This window comes from Python bivittatus, unplaced genomic scaffold (genome assembly GCF_059951505.1).
Source record: "Python bivittatus isolate LINGU-HERP-01145 unplaced genomic scaffold, Pbiv_v1 ctg000580_np1212, whole genome shotgun sequence".
NCBI lineage: Eukaryota > Metazoa > Chordata > Lepidosauria > Squamata > Pythonidae > Python > Python bivittatus.
The window spans coordinates 5841099-5864075 of record NW_028277087.1 but is presented as its reverse complement, the minus strand read 5'-3'; the positions used below and the strand labels follow the sequence as shown (position 1 = coordinate 5864075).

At 44.2% G+C, this 22977-nt stretch overlaps 1 protein-coding gene across 3 annotated transcripts; it reads left to right on the top strand.

Annotated features, from left to right (window-relative positions):
* The first annotated feature begins 1670 nt into the window (after positions 1-1670).
* Positions 1671-22336, top strand: TMEM161A (transmembrane protein 161A). Of its 3 annotated transcripts, none has more exons than XM_007430709.4 (12): positions 1671-1793; positions 7736-7839; positions 10308-10388; positions 10789-10886; positions 12732-12888; positions 13801-13952; positions 14052-14112; positions 14400-14543; positions 16739-16852; positions 18111-18285; positions 20197-20293; positions 21769-22336. In XM_007430709.4, the coding sequence occupies exons 1-12, from the start codon at positions 1791-1793 to the stop codon at positions 22044-22046; spliced, it is 1464 nt and encodes a 487-aa protein (XP_007430771.2). In that variant the 5' UTR covers positions 1671-1790; the 3' UTR covers positions 22047-22336. The 3 variants fall into 3 exon arrangements, with proteins under 3 accessions (XP_007430771.2, XP_007430770.2, XP_088005556.1); XM_007430708.4 differs by having other exon boundaries at positions 10786-10886; XM_088149430.1 differs by lacking the exons at positions 1671-1793; positions 7736-7839; positions 10308-10388 and having other exon boundaries at positions 10786-10900.
* The last annotated feature ends 641 nt before the right edge of the window (positions 22337-22977 follow it).

Here is a 22977-nt window from a genome sequence, read left to right as displayed (position 1 = left end):
TTCCAGAGATCTATAATTTTTGCACGTCTGAGAGAATCCCAGTGAAAGTGGGTGTGCAAGTGGTTATTAATCACTTTTTATCCTCCCCCTCTCATATTTTTTTAAGGTACACACAGCGCTATCTATTTCTCAGCAAAAAGATTAAAGCTCCATCCAGCGGTGAAGTTTGGCAAGGACCTCCCATTACTGGTATCCATGGCAACTCTGCATCTCTCCCAGTCAGTTCAAACCAAGGATGCCCGAGCCAGAGGCTGACTCAGTTGGATGCAACTCCGCAGATTGTCGGAATGCCACAAGGGAGTCAGTGGAAAAGTGAGCATGGTGGAGAAAGAGTTGGAAACATGTGGGAGAGCTTTAAAAAAAAAAAAAAAAAAACCTTGCCTATCATTTATAACATTTATTGTCCTTGAGACTGCCGGCGATTGCAAATTCATCTTATAAAAATAACAGGAAGTGGGCTTTTCACAGATTAATCAGTCATTGAGTTAAATTCACCCAAAGCAGATCATTTTTTATGTAAATATCTTACCCCTAAACAAACAAACATGTGCCTTGCTTACTGTAAGTCAGTGTTTCTCAACCTTGGCAGCTTGAAGCTGCGTGGACTTCAACTCCCAGAATTCCCCAGCCAGCTTGCTGGCTGGGGAATTCTGGGAGTTGAAGTCCACGCAGCTTCAAGTTGCCAAGGTTGAGAAACACTGCTGTAAGTAAGGTATCAGAAGTCTGGTAGCCCTCTTTCCAACTAACACATTTTATTAAGAGGCATCCATTTTTGTGAACTGCAGCTCACTTCATCAGATACAGGGCATGGAAATGGATGCCTTTTAATAAAATGTGCTTGTTGGTGCTTCGAGTGAGAAATCTGGGTTGCTTTGTTTGATGATCCATTTGTTTGTTTTCCCGGCTGTCTATGATATTCATAGTGTCTTCTCCAACGCCAAAGTTCAAAGGCACCAATACTCTACTTATCCTGCTTCTTTAAAGTCCAACTTTCGCTTCCATAGGGTGTCGCAGGGAAGACCACGGCTTGCACGATTCTCATCTTCGTAGGTCTAGAAACATCAGTAACCTGCATTATTTTTTTTATTTTATTTATTATTAAATTTCTCACCCACCCATCTCCCTCCAATGGGGGAACTCTGGGCAACTCACACCGAACATTAAAAACATAAATACATATAAATACATAAAACATCAGTTTAAAAGCTGATTTTGCTGATTATGCTGATTTCACTATTGTGATAGCTGAAAATGCAAACCCATAACTAGGTCTGATTCATTTATGCGTACAGTAATAGCCCTAATTCATGTATCACATTTTGATTTTAACGTTCCACGCGATAGGGCCCAACACATAAATAATATAATTTTTCCCTGCACGAATATGGGTAGGAGCGATTTGCAGGAACAGGAAGAAAAAAAATCGCTGCTCTATAAACATCAGAGATTTTGCAGAGGAAAAACAAGAATAATGTTGCTGTACTGTAATTTGACATGGCCAATGGGGGCGAGACTACAGGTCCCAAGATGCATCGCGGCGGGCAGGCAGCTGAAAAGCGGAAGCAGGTGGACTTTGAATTCTCAGCTAGGAAAGAAAAGGGACATCCCCGCCCGCCGCCTCCTCTTGCCATTGGTTGACAATCGTGGGCTGGTTAGGCTTTTGATTGGTTAAGCGGATTCCACGCCTCCTTTTGGCTACAAGATTAGGAGGAAAGGCACGCTGTCTTTGACTTTCCCTTCTTGCCCGATCTTTGAATTTTTATTTTTCTTGGTCGTGGTCCTCCAACACAATGGTGAGTTTTTAATTGCGTACGCGAAGCTTCTTCCCCTCGTTTTCCATAAGTAAGCCAGAGGAGTACGGGGAGGGGGAAGGCGACTTGCTATTTTGGTGTTCTTTCCTTTACAGTATTTTGTTTTGAAATAGAAACGCCTGGAGAACTTTGGCCGTTTCTAAGGGGAATTGAGTGTGATGGGGGACGTCTTAAGTTATGGGGTAATCGTGGCGCACTAAATCGAGCCTCCACGTTCAGGAGCAGGCTACCTTGAAGGGGGAGGAATAAACCACAGACGAAGACATCGCCTTGTATCGGTCTGATAATTAGCTGCTCTAACCCGAGATGCCTATTCTGACTGGCGAAGTTTTGTGGGGTGTGTGTGTGTGTGCCATAAAACCTTTGTTATCACCTGGTTTCTGAGATCTTGGTAGCGTTCTTCTATGTACGGGGCAAGTGCTGTGCCCGCTGGCTATGACTTTTTCTCAAGAGGGACCTATATTTTGGACTAACTCAGACTTTCTCCGTGTGTCAACTCTTAACTGATAGTTTTTCTGTGGCTTCCTGATCCTTTTCTCATGGATGGTTGGACCTGTGCATACAAAGCCAGTCCCTTAACACTTCCATCGCACAATCTCACAGCAGGAGTGGGCAACATTTGGCTGCATGGAGTTGCATCCTCGCTTGTTTTACCTTTTTTTCCCCCTTAACTTGTGCCTATGCACCCAAGTAGCAGCCCTTGGCCAACATTGTCTGGACTGGGAAGCTAAGCACAGCTGAAGCTGGTTAGTCCTTTGAAGGGAAATCCTACCAAGAAATTCTAGGCTGTGAGCTAGACTGAGAAGACAAAACAAAGCAGTAGCAAACCACTTTTATACCCTTGCCAAGAAAAATTCATGCAGGGGTCCATGAAGATACAGGTAGTTCTCGCTTAACAATCAGTCATTTAGTGACCGTTCGAAATTACAACAGTGCTAAAAAAGTGACTTACGACCGATGCCCAAAGTTATGACCATCCCAGCACCCCCATGGTCATGTAATCATGATCCAGGTGCTTGGCAACCAGATCGCACTTACAACAGTTGCAGCATCTCTGGGTCACGTGATCACCATTTGCCGGCTTCCAGCAAGCAAAATCAATGGGGAACTGCATGATTCACTTAACGACTACGGAATTAGCTTAACAACCATGGTGATTTGCTTAACAACTGCTGTAAAAAAGGTTGTAAAATTGGGTCTGATTTGCTTAACAACCACCCTGCTTAACAACCAATTTTCTGGGCCCTATTGTGGTCGTTAAGCAAGGACTGCCTGTATCAGGAATAGCACTCAGAGGAGATTTTACCTTTTTTTTAATAGATACATAGGTCAGCTGCCTTTAGACAGCATGCTAAGGTTGAGTAGTTTTGATCTTGGGTTGTTTTTTGTAACTCAGTGGCTGCGTTCATGCTTACCTATTTAAAATGCTGAACTAAGTTTAATCTGGTGTGTAAATGGTGTTACATAGACAGTGCCTTGCTCCTGTTTCCACTTACCCAAGCTTTCAGTCCCTGTCCAATGGTGGGCACTGTTAGGTTGGGAGTAGCCATCAAGGGGCCTTTTTAGCAGGACTGTTTATATTTAGAGCAGTGTTTCTCAACCTTGACAACTTTAAGATGGGTGGACTTCAACTCCCAGAATTCCCTAGCCAGTATCCCCCCAAATATCCCCTTAGAATCCACACCTCCCCGCAAACGCATGGTGTTTTGTCGTGGGGAGATTCCCCAGCTGCTCCCTCTATTCTGATGATAGACAATGCGAGTCTTTTCAAAAGACAAAGAACTGGAGAAAGAGTTGGAGAAAAAAAGCTGTCAACTAAAAATAGGAAAAGGACTGGGGTTGTAACTCCTTAGTAGTCTCAGAATTAATTATTAGAAGTCCATTAAAATTTATTAGAAGTCCATTAAAAATTGGGACAGAAAGAATATGCACTTGAGGAAACTGGAAAGATGGGTTTAGCTAGAGATGTTAAGTTTAATGTTTGTTTTTCTGTGCTGGGCTAAAATCTCTCTATTATTCACTGTACAAGATTGGTAATAGTGTGTACTTCGGTCTTTTATATTCAGTATTTTATATATGTGCTTGAGGACATAACTCCTCTTTCGAATAATTTCTGACCTGTAATAATTAATTTGAAGCTCCCCTAAGAGGATGTTTTGATGTTATGAGGAACATGAATGTGTGAAATGGAGGCTGGATTCACACACCACATGAACCCATGGCTTCTTCTTGCTTTGAATCATGCTTTTTTGAGCAAATGGTAGTACGCTGGATTCTTGACTTACATTTAGCTATAATCCATGGCTTATAGGGTTTACCCAATGCATTAAGTCAAAATCAAACCAGCCACATGATGGCTAAGTGTGCTGTGTGAAACCTAGTTGAAGTTTCTGCACTCACAAGACTCAGGAGGCAGGGCCACACCAAGTTGTGGAAAAAGAGGAGGAAACTTGATAACCTTCATTTCAAATCACATACTGCTACAGAGGATACAGGTTCACAAATGTGGAATTTTGCTTCTGGATGTGTAAAATCATACATGTGCGTATATGTCTACAAATCTGTGGGTGTGTTCTATGTTCAGAGATCCCTTGTGGACTGAACAGGCCCAAAGTAATGTGTTTGCATGCTAGGAAGTTACTTATTCATAACTAATTAGCAAATGAACAGACGCAATACGTTCATGGACATGTGGGAAATCTAGTTCAGGAATCCGTCTGCTAGAGAGGCTGCCCGTGAGCCTTTTTAAAAAGAAATGTCCAACCTTTTTCCTCAGCTCATCATTGGGGATTGCCACCTTGATGCTGCTTATTTCCTGAAATAAGATATTTTTATTTTTTCCATAGACTTCTTTTTCATGAACTGGGTACTAGTGAGGGTGCTGGTGGGTGGTAGACATGCCTGGTGGCTCTTCTGGTGCCAGAAAAAGAGAAGGAAAGAGATTTTTAACTGGAATTTAATACTTTTGGGGAGAAAAAAGTATTCTGTTGCTCACTAAAGGGCTGAGGCAACAGCTTGCCCTCAATTCCTTCCATCTCTTCCTCCCAAGGCTTTCTGAAGCAGTTTTTCTCGGATCAGTGTCCTACTTTTAAAAATAGACCAGGGTTTGGCATCCCAACTTTCTACCACCCTATCAGATGTCTACATTTTAACTCAACCCTGAAGAAATATCAATGCCTCCTTGTATTTGATGGGGGAAGGGGGCAATTTCTGAAAACTGTTCAAGAAGGAAACTGAAAATATGGGTGAGACATCTCTTTATCCAAAATAAATTGGCTCATTTTGCAGGAGAAAAAGAAATAACTGGGGAGTCCTTGGTGTTTGCTGAGTTTGGTTCTTTGCTTGCAGTTGTTTCATTACCCAACTAGGTAACATCATCAGTGCAGTATAAACATCATCATCAACTCACGCTGATGATGTTACCTTGTTGGGTAACGAAATGTGTGCAAGAAAACAACCACACTCAGAGAGCACCAAGGACTCCACCGTTCAACCCTGAGCTACAGATATTCTCTTCTATTGAAATAAATAATTGCCAGCCTGTTAAGGTAGGCCAGGTCAGGAAGCAGACACCGCGAGAACTACTGGAGTTTTACTTTTATTGTTGTTGGGAATAATAACAGAATTTTGAATGTCTCAGAGTTTCCTCTGCCCCCCTCTTATGCTAAAGAGAATCAGTGCAGTCTCTTTCTCACACTCCTCCCTTTCCCATCTTGTCATTTACATTCTCTTTTATTTTCTCTTAAGGTTCTGCTAACAGTTCTTGCATTCTTCATCAACTTTATCTCTGCATTCCTCTACAATAATAATAAAACAGCTTGAGAACTAATTTAAAAGAGATAGTTGTAGAATGCGGGCATAAGAAAATATGGTATGATGGGGATTTATGAATCTGTGGTTTTAACTCACTGGTGCTAAGGATAACTCCATGGTGCCCTTTTGGGGGCAGGTGAAAATGGGCGGAAAGCATTCACCTTGAGCTGATGGGATACACCAGGCTCAGCAACCCACTTTTAAAGTTTATTTTACAGCCCCCGACTTAGTTTACCTCTATGGTTACTGGACAAGATAATAAAATTACCCTTGTTCAGTTTCAGGACTCTAGAATATTCAGAGGATCTTGACGATCAGGGTGACCTCAGGGGGTGTCTGTGTCTGAGTGTAAAAGAAGTCAAGATGGTGGCTGCAATCGAAGGCCCTCCCCTTTTAGCAGGTATCATACCTGTGATGCTGTCTGTGTTATGGCCCCTGCACTGTTGAATGACCTCCCCTGAGATCCCACCAGTCCCAACTCTGTTAGTCTTTAGGGAGGCTTCGAAGACCTGGATGTTCCCTTGGGGCCAGGATGCCGATGAGTTCATTCTGCAAGGTGTAATATGGGGGGGGGGCTCCCAATTATGTGTTTTGTTGTGATTTTTACTTGTTTTCGTGGGGATTATTACATATATGTACAGGTGGGTCGCGATGAGTGTGAGTTCGATGAATGCGATATTCGATTTAGTGCAAATCTGTCAGTTGATACCAGGTTGCGTTTCATGTAGCCCCAAATTCAGTTAATGCGAGGCTAGCCTGTGTGCAATTGAGGCCAGCATATGTGCAGTTGCGGTTGGGGTTTTAGACGCTGCTAATCTTCGTGTGTGCAAAATGGAGAAGAGGAAGATTCAGTCAGAGGAAGACAGTACGAGTTTAAAAAAGCAGAGGCTCCTTATTACATTAGAGCAAAAATCTGATGTAATTGAACAGCATGAACATAGTCATAGCAGTGCTAAAATAGGACGAGATGTTGGAATGCCTGAATCTACGATAGAATTTTTTTGTTTTTATTTTGCTTTCTATAACTACTCTGTGACTTTGGTAACCATACATTTAAATTATAAGTATATCCTTTGTATCCTTTACTGTAATAGTTCATCAATATAAATGTAAGAATTAATGTTTAAAATTTTTCATTGCCTATTTCTGTCCCGCTGGAAGCAATTACTACATTTTCCATTGAAAGATCGCTTTGAATAGTGCGAATTCAAATAAGGTGACCATTTTGCGGGGTTCATTAACCACAGTAATTAAGACTTACCTGCATACATGCATGCATGCATGCATGGATGTAAGTATGTATTTGCTGAACGCTGTCCAGAGTCACATGTTTGCAAGTTGGGGGGCCATATAAATCCTTTAAATAAATAAATAAAAGGATGGGGTTTTGATCACATGGCTGTGGTGCCCTCTTGACTTTTTTGACCCACCCCTGAAGATGCCCCTGTTGAGGGTCATCTAATCAACCTTCTTAGTGTAGCTATAAGTACAATTTACTGGACAAAGAGCTGTGCAGCCACTTAAATATACTCAGGGAGTAAGAGGTCATGATCGTGCCTTTATAAAGTAGTGGCTAAATTTGGGAAGTTTCTTCTAATACTTAGGCAAAATCTGTTTTGTTTTTTTTTTCCTTCCAGGCCCTTTGGAAATGGGCTGTCTCCGTCACCCTTGTCAGCTGGGCTATTTTAACTTGAATAAGTTTTCAGTTCTTTGTTTTTTGATTCTTCTCATTGGTACGGTTTTTAGCATTTGCTTACAGTATTAATCGTTGATAATCAGAAATGAGAAAAAGGAGTTGGTGCTTCTCTCTCTCCTCTTCCACATAAAAAATAAAAAAGCCTCCAGCGTATTTGCTGTGCACTTCCTTCTCAGCCTCCAGATGTGCAAGGCTGCAAATCCCATCATCCCCCATTGGCGATGAAGTGAGGTCTGGAGGTTGCTGGGATGGGGAAGATGGAGTTCTTGACCTGAGATAGTTGGGGAAACGGCTCGGATCTCAGGTCATGTTTTCTCTTGGGTGGAAGAAGGGAGTCACTGTTCACCAGCCAGGGGTGCTGAAGGGAGGAAGCGTGTGACAGTGGTGAGCTGATGTGTCTCTTTCTCCTTGGCAGGCAGTGATGGGGGCGCAGCTTGTTTTCTCCTTGTTCGTGGCCAGCATCTTTCAGAAGATGGCGCCCCACTGGTCCTTCGCCCGATGGCTCCTTTGCAATGGAAGGTATCACACATTAGGCAGTTGGGATGGCTGCATCGCTCCATGGGAGCAAACCTGTCTTGTTTTGTTCTGTGAGAGGGAAGAAGAGACTCCTCCTTTGAGCCGGGCAGGCCAGTTTTTCTTCAGCAGCCCTTCAACAAATCCCATCTCATTGCAGCCTCAACCAAATTTCCTTGGGAGAAAATGCTCTTCGAATTTGCTACCAAAGAAGACTGGGACAGGGGTGTCCAGAAAGGAGGGGTGTGTGTGTAAAAAAGAGTTGAGATGGTGTCTGTATGATTGAAGGCCTTCTCCTTTTGAATGTGCATTGCACATGTGACTCATTAAAAAGGGGTGGCGTGTCAATGGCATAGTTGTGATGGCCATCATGACTCTTTTGACCCCTCCTGGAGATGCCCCTAGACTGGGAAGTTGAGTTGATTTTGCAAATTTTTAAGAAAAGTGCTGTGAATCAAAGAAAGGTTTGTTTAAAAGTAGAAATGCCTCAGCTTCTCTGGCCGTAGAGAGGCCTATTTGGAATTCTAGGAGCATATTATGGGCACCATCCCAGCATAGCTGCCACAATGAATGTGGCCAGTCGCTAAATATTTTCCAAGTGGGAAATGGCTGAGATTGCTTCCCCCTTCCAAGATCATTTATCTCTGTTACTGCATCAATTTATATCTATTCTATCAGGGTAGGTGGACCTGCTTCCCAGCAGGTTAGGAATCTGCAACCTTGGGAATGACCTTGGGAGAAAGAAGGAAGAGCCGCAGCTTAGACCACGGCCTGATAAACAAAATTTGAGTCTGGAGGAGGAGGAGGAGGAGGAGGGGTGGCAAAAGCATCTCAGAAGGGATCCTCTCTAGTTTTCAAGAGAGTAAAAGTGAGGGACGGGAGGGGTACTTTCAGACTTGCAATTTTCTGTTAATGTAACCTTACAATAAAGATAAAGCTAGTACTCCTGGTTGTGTTTCTTGTCTGGACTACAGGTAGTCCTTGAGTTATGACCATTCGTTCAGCAACCATTCACACTTACAGTGGCACTGAATAAATGGTACTTATGCCCGGTCTCTGAAGTTACGGACATTGCAGCGCCCCTGCAGTTAAGTGATCAAAATTCGGGCACTTCACAGCCTGCCTGCATTTACAACTGCAGGGGCGCTTCAGCTCCCCCCACCCGCCTGTCTCCCCACATCTCTGTGCTTTCGGCCCCTGCGCTCCGCCCGGCCCTTCATGAGCAGCTGTTGGCCACATGAGGCTTTTTTTCTGATGTCACATGTGGCGGTTCCTCACAGAACCTGTGGAAGAAGGCCTCATGTGGCCAGCAGCTGCCTCACAAAGGGCCGCGCCGGGCACACCTTGTCAGCTGGGGACTGCGGAGTGCAGGGCGGCTGGGGCTCCACGCCATATTGCTGGGCTGGGGCTTCCTGGGGCAGCTGCGAAGGGCTTCTTGCTGTAGCTCGGGTTCTTGCAGCCCCAGAGCCACAGCATGCAAAGAAGCCCACGAGCCTCAGCACAGCAAGCAGTTCCAGAGCTGCGCAATTCTGGCACTGCTTGCCACCCCGCAAGGCAGGGTACAGGGCGGCCAGAAGGGCAGAGATGGAGGGGAGATAGGCAGGTAGGGGAAATTGAAGGGGGGCAGTCCCTTACCTGGAAGAACCAAGGCTTGGGAGGGACCAAGCTGGGAATGGCTTGGATCAGGGTGAGTCCTCGGCTGACAACCAGTGGGATTCAGTTAATGATGGCAGCAGGAGGGCCAGGATTGCTGTCGCTTAAGCGATGTGGTCATGTGACAGTGAGCTTTACAGTCGCATTACTTAGTGACAGAAATTTCGGTCCCAATTGCTGTCGTACCTTGAGGACTACCTGTACCTCACAAGGCTAACATCAATCTTGCAAGTCGGAAAGTAACTAGGGAGGTCCCTTCTGAGATGCCTTCTCCACCCCGACCCCTCCTAATTTAATTTATCAGGCCATTGTCTAGGCTGCGGGTCTTCCTCCTATCTCCCAAGGACATTCCCACATAACATTACACAACCCCACAACATCTTTATCCTCCTAGAGGTCTGTTTCTGGAGATAGATGCATTCTTGGAAGGAAAGACGATGCTTGAAGCAAGAGCTTCCCATGTTTAAATTAAAAGAATCTAAAAATAAGATCATCGAGCCCTGTTACACCTTTTTCCAGAGTCCTAACTGGGACCCAGAATTTAAAAGCAGTTTCTCAATTCCTCGGGTCCAGTGTGAATCCTGAATTTTGTAAATTGACCTATCGAATGTCTTAAACAAACCTCCCAACTTTTCACAGGAGTGAATGCCTCATTTCTCCCTACCACTCCCCCCCTCCAATTTTCAACACTGAAACAAAGATGCAAAATAATGATCAAGTCACTAATCAACAGGTTCTTCTTTAAGAGGCCTAGATTTATGACACCTTGCCTTTTTTTGTGTGTATATGTGGCATCAAACTGGTGTTTTATCTTTTGCTAGCTTGCACCGCTACAAACATCCATCAGAAGAGGAGCTACTTGCTCTTGCAGGGAAGCAGAAGGTGAAGAGTAAACGGGACAGGTAAGTCTAATTAGCAAGTGGCCAGTCATCTTGGCAGGTAAATTGCCTAAAGCAATGTTTCTCAACTTGACAACTTTAAGATGTGTGGACTTCAACTCCCAGAATTCCCCAGCCAGCCTTGTTGGCTGGGGAATTCTGGGAGTTGAAGTCCACACATCTTAAAGTTGCCAAGGTTGAGAAACACTGGGCTAAAGGAACTGGGAAAAAAATCATAAAGGTTTTTTCCCCCCAGATGTGTGGGCATTTGGCAACTTGATAGCGGAAGGTTTGCAGATGGCAGTTTGTGGTTTTCTTTAAGAATACCGGTCTCAGTGGGGGCACTTGATCTATTTTCCAGGTATACCAAGCCTAAACCAAGCTGAGCAGTAACCAGGAATGTTGGTTGGTTTCTTTCCAGCAGGAGGATCAACGGGGTGACCGACGGAAAACCTTCGTCCGTTCCCCGAGATATTGATTTGCAACTGGAGAGCAGCCCCATCAGGACTGTGGATGCTCTGGGTAAATGTGTGGAGGTTGGACTCTCTTAGCTATGTCTTTAGAGTACAGGGTGGGTCAAGAAGGGTGTCTTCTCATAAGGATGGGGCATTGTGGAAATTCAGAAACACAGACCGTTCACTCTTATGGCTCCTTGACAGTGGCAATGCCTTTTGTCGAGCCTTGGGGAAATGTGGGCTTCGTCTTTCGTCTTCTCCTGTGATGTGGTCAAGCTGGTGTTTAGAGATCTGCTGCTTCTGTATGTAGATGTCCCACTTAACTGTGACCACAACAACTTATCCTCAAGGATGAGTCAGTACAGGATGCGTTACTCTGGCCTCACCCTGAGATAGATAGCAAACTGCATGAGCTTTGGATCTCATAACTTACTTATGGAAGGCCCCAGATTCAATCTCCAGATCTTCCAGTTAAAGTTAGAGTTGATCATAGTTTCACAGAATTGTGGAATTGGAAGGAACCACAAGGATCATCTGGTCCAACCTTCTGCAGTGTGCAGGAAAACCATGTAAACCATCCATGAGAGGTGCTGTCCAGCCTCTTCTTTAAAACATCAAGGGAATGGAGAACCCACAATCTCCATATAGTTAGACTTTTCCACTGTTGTACATATCTTACCATCAGGAAGTTTTGAAGGTAGCTGCAACTTCTACCCATTATTTCTGGTTCTCCTTATCTCTCTAAGGAAAGAGTGACCTTGAATTAGGTGGCTTCTTGGGCCTCCCTAACTGCTGCAAAGTTCAAGAGCCAATGTGTTGTGGTGGTGAAGATGCTGGAGTAGGAGTGGAGAGAACCAAGTTCCAGGCCCCTCCCAGCACCGAAGCTTCCTGGGGAAGTTTGGACCAGTCACTGAGTTTCAGCCCAATTTACCCCACGTGGCTGTTGGGGGTGGGGGGGATCACTTTGAGCTCCTACAGGAAAGGTGGGCTATACATCAAATAAATAAATAGAGGGATGCTTTGGAATGTGCATTTTTTTTCCTCTTACGACACTTGGAAAATAATAATTGGAGTTTATAAGACAAGAAACTGCTCTGGTTTTCGAGAGACGGAACTTGGGGGCGAGGGCATACTGTAGCTCTGAGACTTCCTTTTGCGGGAGGGTGATGATACCATCTGCTGGAATGCCGGAATAGTTGGTGGGTTTTTCCTTGCTCAGGCAACTGAATTTCAGGTTTTCCCTTGTAAGAACTTAGCAGAAGGCCACCAAGCTAGGAAACTAATCAAACGGACTAGAACCCTTTTCCCCTCTCTTTTGATGTTGATGTCGTTTCATGTTAACAATCTAATTGGGGAAAAACGTCTTTACAAGATTTGCATTCTGAAATTAAAGTTCTAGGTTACATTTCAGATGACTGTAAATGGGAACATTGAAAGCTGGCTTGTAGCAAGGCCACAATTGTTGACTGAATGGCAAAACTTTTCTATAGTCTTAAGCTGTTCTTTTTCCTACTTTATATGGGAAGGACTAAGGACTCTACTTGACATCTTCTGACTGGAAAATGGACAATTTAGAACTGTGTATGGTCCAAGTGGCTTTTTTTTTTTTACAAGCTAAGTCCTCACAATCAGAGCTAAGTGGTGGTTATTCATATACAGCTACATATAGAATTGCCAGGATGCTCCATTAACTTAATAGTGACATTTTTATTAGCAAGTTAGCAGTGGTTGTCTGTTTTATGATGCTGTCTTTCTGGAGGGTTAGTTTGAGGCCATCACATGACTTGGAAAATTAATAGCGCTGCACCACGAAGAGTGATGCTTCCAATTTTAATTTGGGAAAAGAAGGGCAGAATGTTGAACTAGATCCGCCCTGAGATGTGAGGCTAAGCATGTTCCATTTTCTGTTTAGTTCTGTGCTATTTCCTGGAATATCAGTGGTATGTGGACTTCGCAGGGTATTCCACTCTGGTCTACCTTTTCACTGAAGGCTACTATTGCCTAGTTGATCCCCAGAAAGAAGCCAACATTGGAATCCTCTGGTGCCTGCTGACAGCCATATTCACAGTGTATCCTTTGCAAGCAGTGGCCTTTCTCTTTTCACCCACTTTAATAATTAGGGTATGAAGAAGGTACGATGTTCCTATGCGTTAACCTAACCTTGGCAAGATTTAGTGCCCTTCCAATGGTTGTTTTTGAAGGAAATTACAGAGTACCTTGTTCAAATGGGGACTTTGCCTCAATGTTAAAGGAATTCCTGAAAAACTAATCCACCTTTTGCTCTATTGCCCTTACTATAAAGATGCAACTAATAGCTCCCCATCTAATCAGATTTCTAGGCCACCCAGATCCATTTTATTTACAGTTATTACTGATTTTGTTGTTGTAGTTACATGATTCTGTTTCTCTGAATGTGGCTAAGTTTTGTTTTGCTACAGGCAGTCCTCACTTACTGACCACAATTGGGACCAGCAACTCCGTCACTAAGCAGCGCGGTCGTTAAGCGCAATGTCACATGACCACGACTCGTGACTTCCTGCCAGCTTCCCCATTGACTTTGCTTGTCGGGAGCTAGCTGTGAAGGTCACAAACAGCGATTGTGTCCATGTAATTAGCAGGGGAGAGTCTGTAATTTTTATTTATGCATTCTGTTTGGGTTTTAGTTTAGTTTTTAAAAAGATGGATAGGGAGAGCATCATCCCACTGTCAGCCTAGGAAGGTGTGATGGTCTGTACTGTCACTTTGAGGTTGTACCATCTTGTTCTACTGCAAGTGTGCACGCCAAACCTTCTGAACCTTTGGTCAGTGTTTTTTCAGTATTGGCCATTAAGTGGGCATTCTACTGATAGGGAGTGGGAGAGAGTGACTCCTCCTTTAAATAAGTTTTAACTTTGGTTATACAGACTTCAAAAGACAGCCTTTGTCTTTTCAAAGAATGGAAGCAGAAATGGCTACCATTATGCCCTTAGCACTAACTTCAGCAAAAATTTTTTCATGGTGATGCGTCATTATTTCCGCTCCAAGGAGGGGGGTGAGCGCTCTGTGTGCCTGGCCTTTGCCTTCCTCTTTCTTCTGATTGCCATGCTTGTCCTAGTAGTCCGGGAAGAGTACCTTGAATTTGGCCTCGATGCAGGTGAGCAAACTGTTTACCTAGGATATGGGCCATGGCTAATGGCCCTGAAGCCAAATCCGCCTTTAGCACCCCCCTTGATCAGCTCTCTCCTTTGTCCAGGGCTAACCAATGTCCATGACAATTTGGAGGTCTTCTTAAAGGAACAAGGATGGGAATGGACGTAAGTGGAGTTCTCGCCTATCTTCAGCCTGGATCCTCTTCCAGTTTAGATCCACCCTTTGCCTGCTGTGTAGTAGTTGTGATGTTGGATTTGTACTCTCTGAGGAAAGTCAGGCTCTAAAGACAATAATAAAGATGTTCCATTTTTGAAAGATATGACCAGGGTATAAGCAAATGGATGGCCTCCCATCATTTAGCACCTAGAGTTTCTCTCCTTTGAAAGAACTTTAAAGGTCTCTTCCCAGTGTTCATGGTTGGCTTCATTGGACATTTGTTTCTTCCCTCCAGGATCCCGGTGACTAAGCTGACAATTAAACTGGGCCTTGTGGGCCTCTGCTCATTCATTGGCGCCTGCTTGACTTTCCCGGGCCTACGGCTGGCACAGACTCAGTTGGATGCACTCAAGATGGTGGCCGACCAGCCAAAGATCCAGTTGCGTACAAGCTCATTCCTTAGCCTTAAAAGAGCCCCCATAAGTCCTGAGAATTGGAGGAAGATCTGCCTCACCTCGTTCTAAAATATGGGGGACATAAATGCCCTTATGCTGTTGGATCAACTTAATAAGAACAGATGGTGAATTGTTAGGTGAGAGGTAGAGGCAGTGATACGTAGGAATGGGTCCAGAAGTAACATTAGAAGGTTAAACCAAGAAGGGAGCATGATGCCCCTCGGCCTCAGACTATCTACAGAACCTCAAAATAGGACTGGCATACTTCCCTTGAATTTGATTTTTTTTAAATTGTAAATGCTTCTAAAAATTTGCAAGATCCTAGGGGAGGGAGATTCTATGCTTTTTAGGGTGAAGTGGCAAGCCACAGATCAACTGTGTAATGGCCCCAGAAAAAGTTGTTATTCTTTAGATCAGTGTTGTCCAAACTTGGCCACTTTAAGATGAGTGGACTTCAACTCCCAGAATTCCCCAGCCAGCCATGAAGTCCACTCATCTTAAAGTGGCCAAGTTTGGACAACACTGCCTTAGATGGAACAGTTGTAGGGGAATATACGAGCTGCCATCTTTAGGCAATGTAGAAGGTAGTCCTTCCTGCAACAGGTTGACTGGGAACCTACCTGGGGTGGAGCTATGCAGATGAAAGGGCGGGTCCTACTGGTAGGAATGCCGTATGCTTTTTCTTCAATGCAACGAGGTTTGGAAAAAAGGAGTAGCTTTAGACTCATCTGAGAAGGCACCATTTAAAAAGGTAGTTATTGGGGAAAGAATGTCTTTATTCGTTCATTCGATTTAGATACCACCCAACTCCAGACTGACTCTGGGTGGTTCACAATATAACAAAACAAGATTAAAAAAAAAAAAACAGTTCAAAGTTGATGGACATGAGGAGGAATCTGGCCATACAGTCCCCCAAAAAGATGCAAAATGTATCCCACAAGGGGTTCCATCCACCCTAACCCAAGGCCTAGGAGAAGCATCAGGGTGGGAGCCACACGGACCTTTGGGGAATTAAAATATTGACCCTAAGGAGACAGTGATGTTGCACAAAGCCACAGGTAACTTGTCTCGCTCTCTTTTAGTGTCTACATCTAGCATGCAAATAAAAGTAATCCTACATAAATTCTCTTCTCTTTCCAGCCATCCTTCAACTGGAGGTGCAAAACCCAAAGCTCCATGTTCTGTGCAAACCTCCATTAGCCTTTCCCAAGGTTTCCGCTGATATGACCATTTTTTGTTGTTGTTTAGTCGTTAAGTCGTGTCCGACTCTTCGTGACCCCATGAACCATATTGCACCAGGCCTTCCTGTCCTTCACTGCCTCCCTGAGTTTGCTCAGTTTCATGCTCATTGCTTCAGTGATGCTATCTAACCATCTCATCCTCTGCCGTCCTCTTCTCCTTTTGCCTTCAATCTTTCCCAGCATCAGGGTGTTTGCCAAAGAGTCCTCTCTCCGCATTAGGTGACCAAAGTATCTGAGCTTGAGCTTCATTATCGATCCTTCCAATGAGCAATTTTTAATGCAACTCAAAAGGGAAAACCCTAAAGACATGGGGAGAGCTGGATTAACTGTTTGAGCAATGATTTGCAGTGCAGTGTATTTTCTTGTTTCTTGTTCTTTTTTGTTGATTTTTTAAAAAATTTAAAAATAACAACGAACAAGGAATTCTTGTTTCTTGCTCTTGAGATGTAAACCATCCAGAGTTGTTTGGAGGTTGGGTGGCCTCCAAAGCCAATGGAATGAATGAATGAATGAATGAATGAATGAATGGAATGAATGACTGTAGGTGTAAGCAAATGAAATCAAATGTGAGTGGGGTCAGTTGGGGGCCACACTGTACTGTTTAAAGGGCAAGGGTGACCCTTGGACCAGTAAAAGTTGCATATCCTCATCTACTGGGCATAGGGTTGAAAAAATTAAAATGGCAGATGCAACGGGGTGATAGATACTCCACTGTTTCTTTTTAATAAGTGATGCACATAAAAACCAGGTGGAGCTTTGATCACACCATTGTGGATGCCATCTTGGCTCTTTTGACCATATCCCACGGATACCCCAATCCTTACGTAAAAGCTTTATTTGCGGGGGGAAGACACTGTTGCCAGATAAACATTTCCAGCCCCTCAAAGACTTGAGAATCAGCCCAATACTGAACAAATCTCCCTCTTCCCGTCCCACAGACTCCTCCTGCATGCGAGTTTCCTTGCTCCTGTGATCGTGATACTGATGTGGGTCAAGCCCATTTCCCGAGACCTCTTGCTGCATGCCCCCATGGGCAAGGAGACAGTCCAGATGTAAGTTGGGGGAAGAGTTGCATTCCAGTTCGTGATTTCTTTTTTTCAAAACTTCAATGTTTCCTTTTAAGGTTTTGTTAAAGCAATTTCTGCTTCATTTTTTTGTCCCAGACTAAGTGATTTAATATAGCTCTCAATAGATCTAGAAAGCTGGCAGTGTATGGCCCCTTAATTGACAACACATTTGGAGCCTAACATTGGCGATGTTTGTGAATGGAGTTTATGGCTATGACAGATTTCTTAGATCAGCGTTTCTCAAAGTGCAGACTGGGGACCCCTGTGAGTCCCCAAGACCCTTTCAGGGGGTCCCTGAAGTAAAATAAATATTGTAAAATTTCTCAATTTTAATTTCTAATGCAGTAAATATTGATAGATATTACCCATATAAACCAAAGGTCTTTGGGGACTTCATCATTTTTAAGAATATAAAGGGGTCTTGAGACCAGAATGTTTGAGAACTGCTATCTTAGATTTACACATTGCATTAAGCTATAATGTGGTTCCTATTATTTTGATTTAGAATATTTTCTGGACCCCACTCATTATGGCTTATTCAAACCATGATGTAGTCCAGTGTCTCTCCAACTCTACATCTGGGCAAAACAAACTCTGAATCCTGACCCAGAGTATGCTGCAGCTTGGGTAAATGAATGAAATATACTTCATATCCTGCAAAATATATTCTGATTCTCTTTGTCTACGGGAAGGACAGTGATTCATAAGCCATGTTCACACAGCATGGTTACTGAATGAACCCTTTTCCAAGCTTGCATAATACATCGAATTATAAAGGTACCAACAGATTAAGCCAGCGTTTCTCAACCTTGGGAACTTTAAGATGCGTGGACTTCAACTCCCAGAATTCCCTAGCCAGTGTGCTGGCTAGGGAATTCTGGGAGTTGAAGTCCACGCATCTTAAAGTTCCCAAGGTTGAGAAACACTGCACTAAGCCATCCTTCTCATAGTAATAAGCAGGAAGCTTGATATGGCATGGAAACGCAACCCTTAGATTTGTACCTGATCTGGTGAAAACATGTTATACGAGCAGCACATAATTCAGGCAGTTACTCCTTTTGCTTTTCAGTTTCTTGGCAAGCAGAGTCGGCATTCCTTTTAGCATCCCTGCGGCTTAGTAACGTAGATTCAAAAGGGGTGAAATCAAGCCTAGATTCTCAGGCTGCTGCTTGGCATTCAGCAATTGAAAGACATCTTTCCTCCCACCCAGAGCGCTAACAGATTCCTTTCCTCTTTGTGATAGCATGTCAGACACCGCCTACAATTCTGTACGCCTCTGGACAATTGTAGTGCTCTGTGCCCTACGCCTGGCGGTCACCCGCTACCATCTCCAGGCGTATCTGAACCTGGCTGAGCGTTGGGTGGAGCAAATGAAGCGGGAGGCTGGCCGGATCACCGTGCTGGAGATTCAACGCAAGGTAGGTCCAGGGTGATTCACAGCAGGCAGGGCAAGGTGAAGCAAACCCTTTACACAGGGCAAGGGAGCTCAGGGTCATTTTCTCACGGATCCAGAAATGTTACTGAGGGCCCGTATTGTCTGATGATGAAGGTGCTAGGCTAAGAGTAGGGAGACCAAGTTTCAAGTCCTAACTCAGCCACAGGAGCTCCATGGGAACTTGGGGCCAGTCCTTCTTTCTCAGCCCAAGAAACAGGTTGGATAGTGGGCCCTAGACTAGGAGGAGGGAGAGCTGGGTTCAAGTCCACCTTAGCCCTCCCTGGGGGATTCTGGGCCAGTCCCTCCCTCTCAGCCCAAGAGCCAATCAGGTGTAGTGGGGAAGGTGCTGGACCAGGAGCAGGGAGGCCGAGGTTCTAGTCCCCCCTCAGCCACAGGAGCTCCATGGGGACTTGGGGCCAGTCCCTCCCTCTCAGCCCAAGAGCCAATCAGGTTTAGCGGGAAAGGGGCTGGACTAGGAGTGGGGAGACCATGGGTCATATCCCTGCTTAGCTATGAAGACTTCCTGGGGGACTTTGGGCCAGTCCCTCTCTCTCAGCCCAACAGCTGCTATGGTCTAGTGGTAAAGGTGCTGGACCAGGAACAGGGAAATCCAGGTCCTAGGCCCTCCTCAGCCATGGAAGCTCATTGGCCAACTTGGGGTCAGTTCCTCCCTCTCACTCCAAGAGCCAGGGTGGAATAGTGAAACTGCAGTATTCCACAGGAGAGACAATGTAGTATAGTGGTGAAGATGTTGGACTAGAAACAGAGTTCTAGTCCCCTCTCAGCCACAGAAACTCCATGGTTGACTTTAGGCCAGTCCCCTCTCTCAGCCCAAGAGCCAGTGTGGTCTAGAGGGCATGGTGCGGAACTGGGAGCAGGGAGACCCAGGTTCAAGTCCACCCTCAGCCATGGAATCACTCTGGATGGCTTTGAGCCTCTCTGCTGATTTTCACTGTGGAGAAAGGAAGCAGGAGGGAGTTCTGCATACATCACTTGAACTCCCACATGGAAGGCAGTATATAAATCTCACAGAAAAAATAACAATTTCAAACAGGCACTAATGGTTATAGTCCCACATCTACTATATCTGGAATGATACTTAAGACTTTAGATCAGGGTTCCTCAACCTCAGCAACTTGCTGGCTGGGGAATTCTGGGAGTTGAAGTCCACCCATCTTAAAGTTGCTGAGGTTGAGGAACCCTGCTTTGTTATTGTTCAGTCGTTAAGTCGTGTCCAACTCTTCGTGACCCCATGAACCATATTGCGCCAGGCCTTCCTGTCCTTCACTGCCTCCCTGAGTTTGCTCAGTTTCATGCTCATTGCTTCAGTGATGCTATCTAACCATCTCATCCTTTGCCATCCCCTTCTCCTTTTGCCTTCAATCTTTCCCAGCATCAGGGTCTTTGCCAAAGAGTCCTCTCTTCGCATTAGGTGGCCAAAGTATCTGAGCTTGAGCTTCATTATCAATCCTTCCAATGAGCAGTCAGGGTTAATTTCCTTTAAGATGGACTGGTTTGACCTCCTAGCAGTCCAGGGGACTCTTAAGAGTCTTCTCCAGCACCACAGTTCAAAGGCATCAATTCTTTGGCGCTCAGCTTTCCTTATGGTCCAGCTCTCACAGCCATACATTACTACTGGAAAAACCATAGCTTTGACTATGCAGATCTTTGTCGGCAAGGTGATGTCTCTGCTTTTTAATATGCTGTCTAGGTTTGCCATAGCTTTCCTCCCAAGGAGCAAGCGTCTTTTAATTTCATGGCTGCAGTCTCCATCTGCAGTGATCTTGGAGCCCAAATAAATGAAGTCTGTTACTTAAAACCCTGCTTTAGATGACCAGATTCCTGTTGATTGTTCGATTCTCATTCTTCATGGTTTTTTTTTTTTTTTTTCCAGATCACGAGAATCTACTGCTATGTAACGGTGGTCAGCCTACAATACCTGGCTCCAATATTTCTCACCCTGCACTGCACACTTCTCCTCAAAACTCTTGGTAAAGGACTGTTTAGCCACCTAGGTCTCTAGTGGAACCAGCTGTTTCCCCATGTCCATGAAACCTAAATTTATTTATTTAAAGTATATCTCCACTTAAATATATATTTCATATTTCATAAGCTACTTCTTAATCAGGGCAGCTTCTGAATCGGTGACAAATACTTTAAGATTCCAGGATACAAAAGGAAGAGGGAAGCAGCAAAGATATTCAGAACATATTCTTAAAGATATATATCTGATGGAGTATCCTTTTCTGTCTTTTGCGCTGCAAATTGACTTGCTGTTCTTAGTTGGTTTACAATACAGTAATATCAATTTCAAAGGCATTGGGGGGAGGTAGTAAAATAGTAACCGGGGGAAAGAGAGACCAAATAGTTTTTTTCCTACCAGGAACCACTAGCACAGTGTTTCTCAAACTTGATCACTTGAAGATGGGTGGACTTCAACTCCCAGAATTCCCCAGCTAGCAGGGTATGGCATTAACACTGTGCTAGATGGTGAAAGTGGAGTGCTACAATATGGAGGGGTTGCTGTTATCTTGAAGACTTTCTCGCTGGTTTTCCAGATTGCACGTTAATGGCTGTCTCAAAATTGTTGGTGGGGCTTGTTCCCAAAATGCAAGGGCAAAAATACACATTACTGGAAACCTGCATGGAAAAGAATCTTGCTGTCCTTCTGCACAGAACAGTGTTTCTCAGCCTTGACAACTTGAAGATGCGTGGATTTCAACTCCCAGAATTCTGGCTGGGGAATTCTGGGAATTGAAGTCCACGCATCTTCAAGTTGCCACGGTTGAGAAACACTGCACTAGCAGAAGCTTCACAGGCCATCTGAGTTAGAAAACTTTATCTGCTTTTTGAAAAAGCAGTAGAGAAGAACAAACTTCTAAGTCTGGAGCTGGAATAGAGAAGCCTTTGCTTCTAGGGAGCACACTCAGCCCGTCCAGAGTTTCCTAGGTTTTTCATGCCACAGAGTGATTCCTTAAGCAGGCAATAATGGGAATTTGTTGTCCTTCAGAAAAGCTTTTAAAAACTTGGGTTTTCAAACAGGCCAGAAGTCAGGGCAATTGGGGATCCAGGATGATGAATAGCTACAATTCTCTTCTGTATTCCCCTCTCCCAGTGCATTGTGGTTTGGGTTTTAAAATGTATTTTTAACGATGTTATGGTGCGTCATTGATTTAGCAGCCTTATAAATCTAAATAAAAGTGAATCACCTTGTAACTTTGTCCTGTGATGGAATGGAATTATGAAGGCCAGGCTCAGGGAGATAAACATTTTCTTAGCTCCCACGCTCCTCCGGCGAGCTAAGAAAATGTTTATCTCCCTGAGCCTGGCCTTCATAATTCCATTCCATCACAGTCCAAACCGAAAAGAAGTGTCCACCTGGAATTTTTATATATCTGTATATGTACCAGGGTGATAAAAAGAATTTTGGTACATATAACCTCCCCCCGCTCTTTTCCCCCAAAAGGTGAATATTCCTGGGGCCTGTATCCTGAGCCTGCACTGACATCTCCGGCAGGAGATGCCATTCCAGTTCTCCAGGCCACCACCTCTGATGATCCTGGGAAAGAAGATATCCAAGCTGCAGTGGAACAGATCACAGCAGCTCTTAGTGCATTGGGCACCATCTTTACTCCTCTTTTCTACAGGGGGCTCTTCTCTTTCTGCATCTGGTGGATTGCAGCCTGTCAAGTCATTTCCACCTTCTTTGGCCTCTATTTCCATCAGCGCTTGGCTACGTCCTAAGTGAGAAGATCTCCTGTTCTCAGGGCGGGACAACTTTTTGGGTGCAGACTGCATTTAGTGCCAGGATATAGACTTCCCTCGAGAGATGGCAGATTATGACTGCCACGTTGTCATCCTTTACAGTGGGAGGAAAGATTTTCTTGCGACATCTCTTAGAAGAAACCAGCTGGATTCAAATACTGCTTTTGGAGACAACTCACAGTTGACTGGATTCACCTCTTCCATACTATCCCCAAAGAGGTAAAAAGCGAGTGTCTTGATCAGCTTCGATTAAAAAAATGTTTCTAGACCTTATGGCTTAAAACATTCCGAAGCAAGTTGGAACATGAACAATCGGGAAGAACAACAACTACGTCACCTTTCATGTCTCCTTTGCCTAGCGATTGCTTGCAGAGGTTAGAATAGAAGAATAACTACCCATAGAAGAGAATATCTGTAGCTCAGGGTTGAACTGTGGAGTCCTTGGGGTTTTCTGAGCTTGGCTGTCTTCTTGCTGGAGTTTCGTTACCAAAACGAATGGTAACGAAATGTCGGCAAGAAAACAACCAAGTTCAGAGAACACCAAGGACTCCACCGTAGAATAACTGATGCAGGTGAAAGTGAAACTTACAAAACCGTTTTCATAAATAGCAGAACCACCTTTTTCCATAAGCAGATTTGAGTGATGAGAAAAAGATAAGTTTTCCACAATCAGGATGTGCAGTGGTAAGAGAAAAGAGAGAAGCTGCCTCTTCTATTCAATTGAAAATTCCAGCTGTACATTAACTTGACTCTCTAGCTTTATACTTCTGTTTTTGAGAAAAAAGTTAAAAAAAATACACCACTAAATAGGCCTTACACATAAAAGTACTGGACACAAAATACATAATGATAGAAAAACAGCAGTATTACAATTACGAAAAATAAGTAGCCTGAGGTTAAGAGGAACACG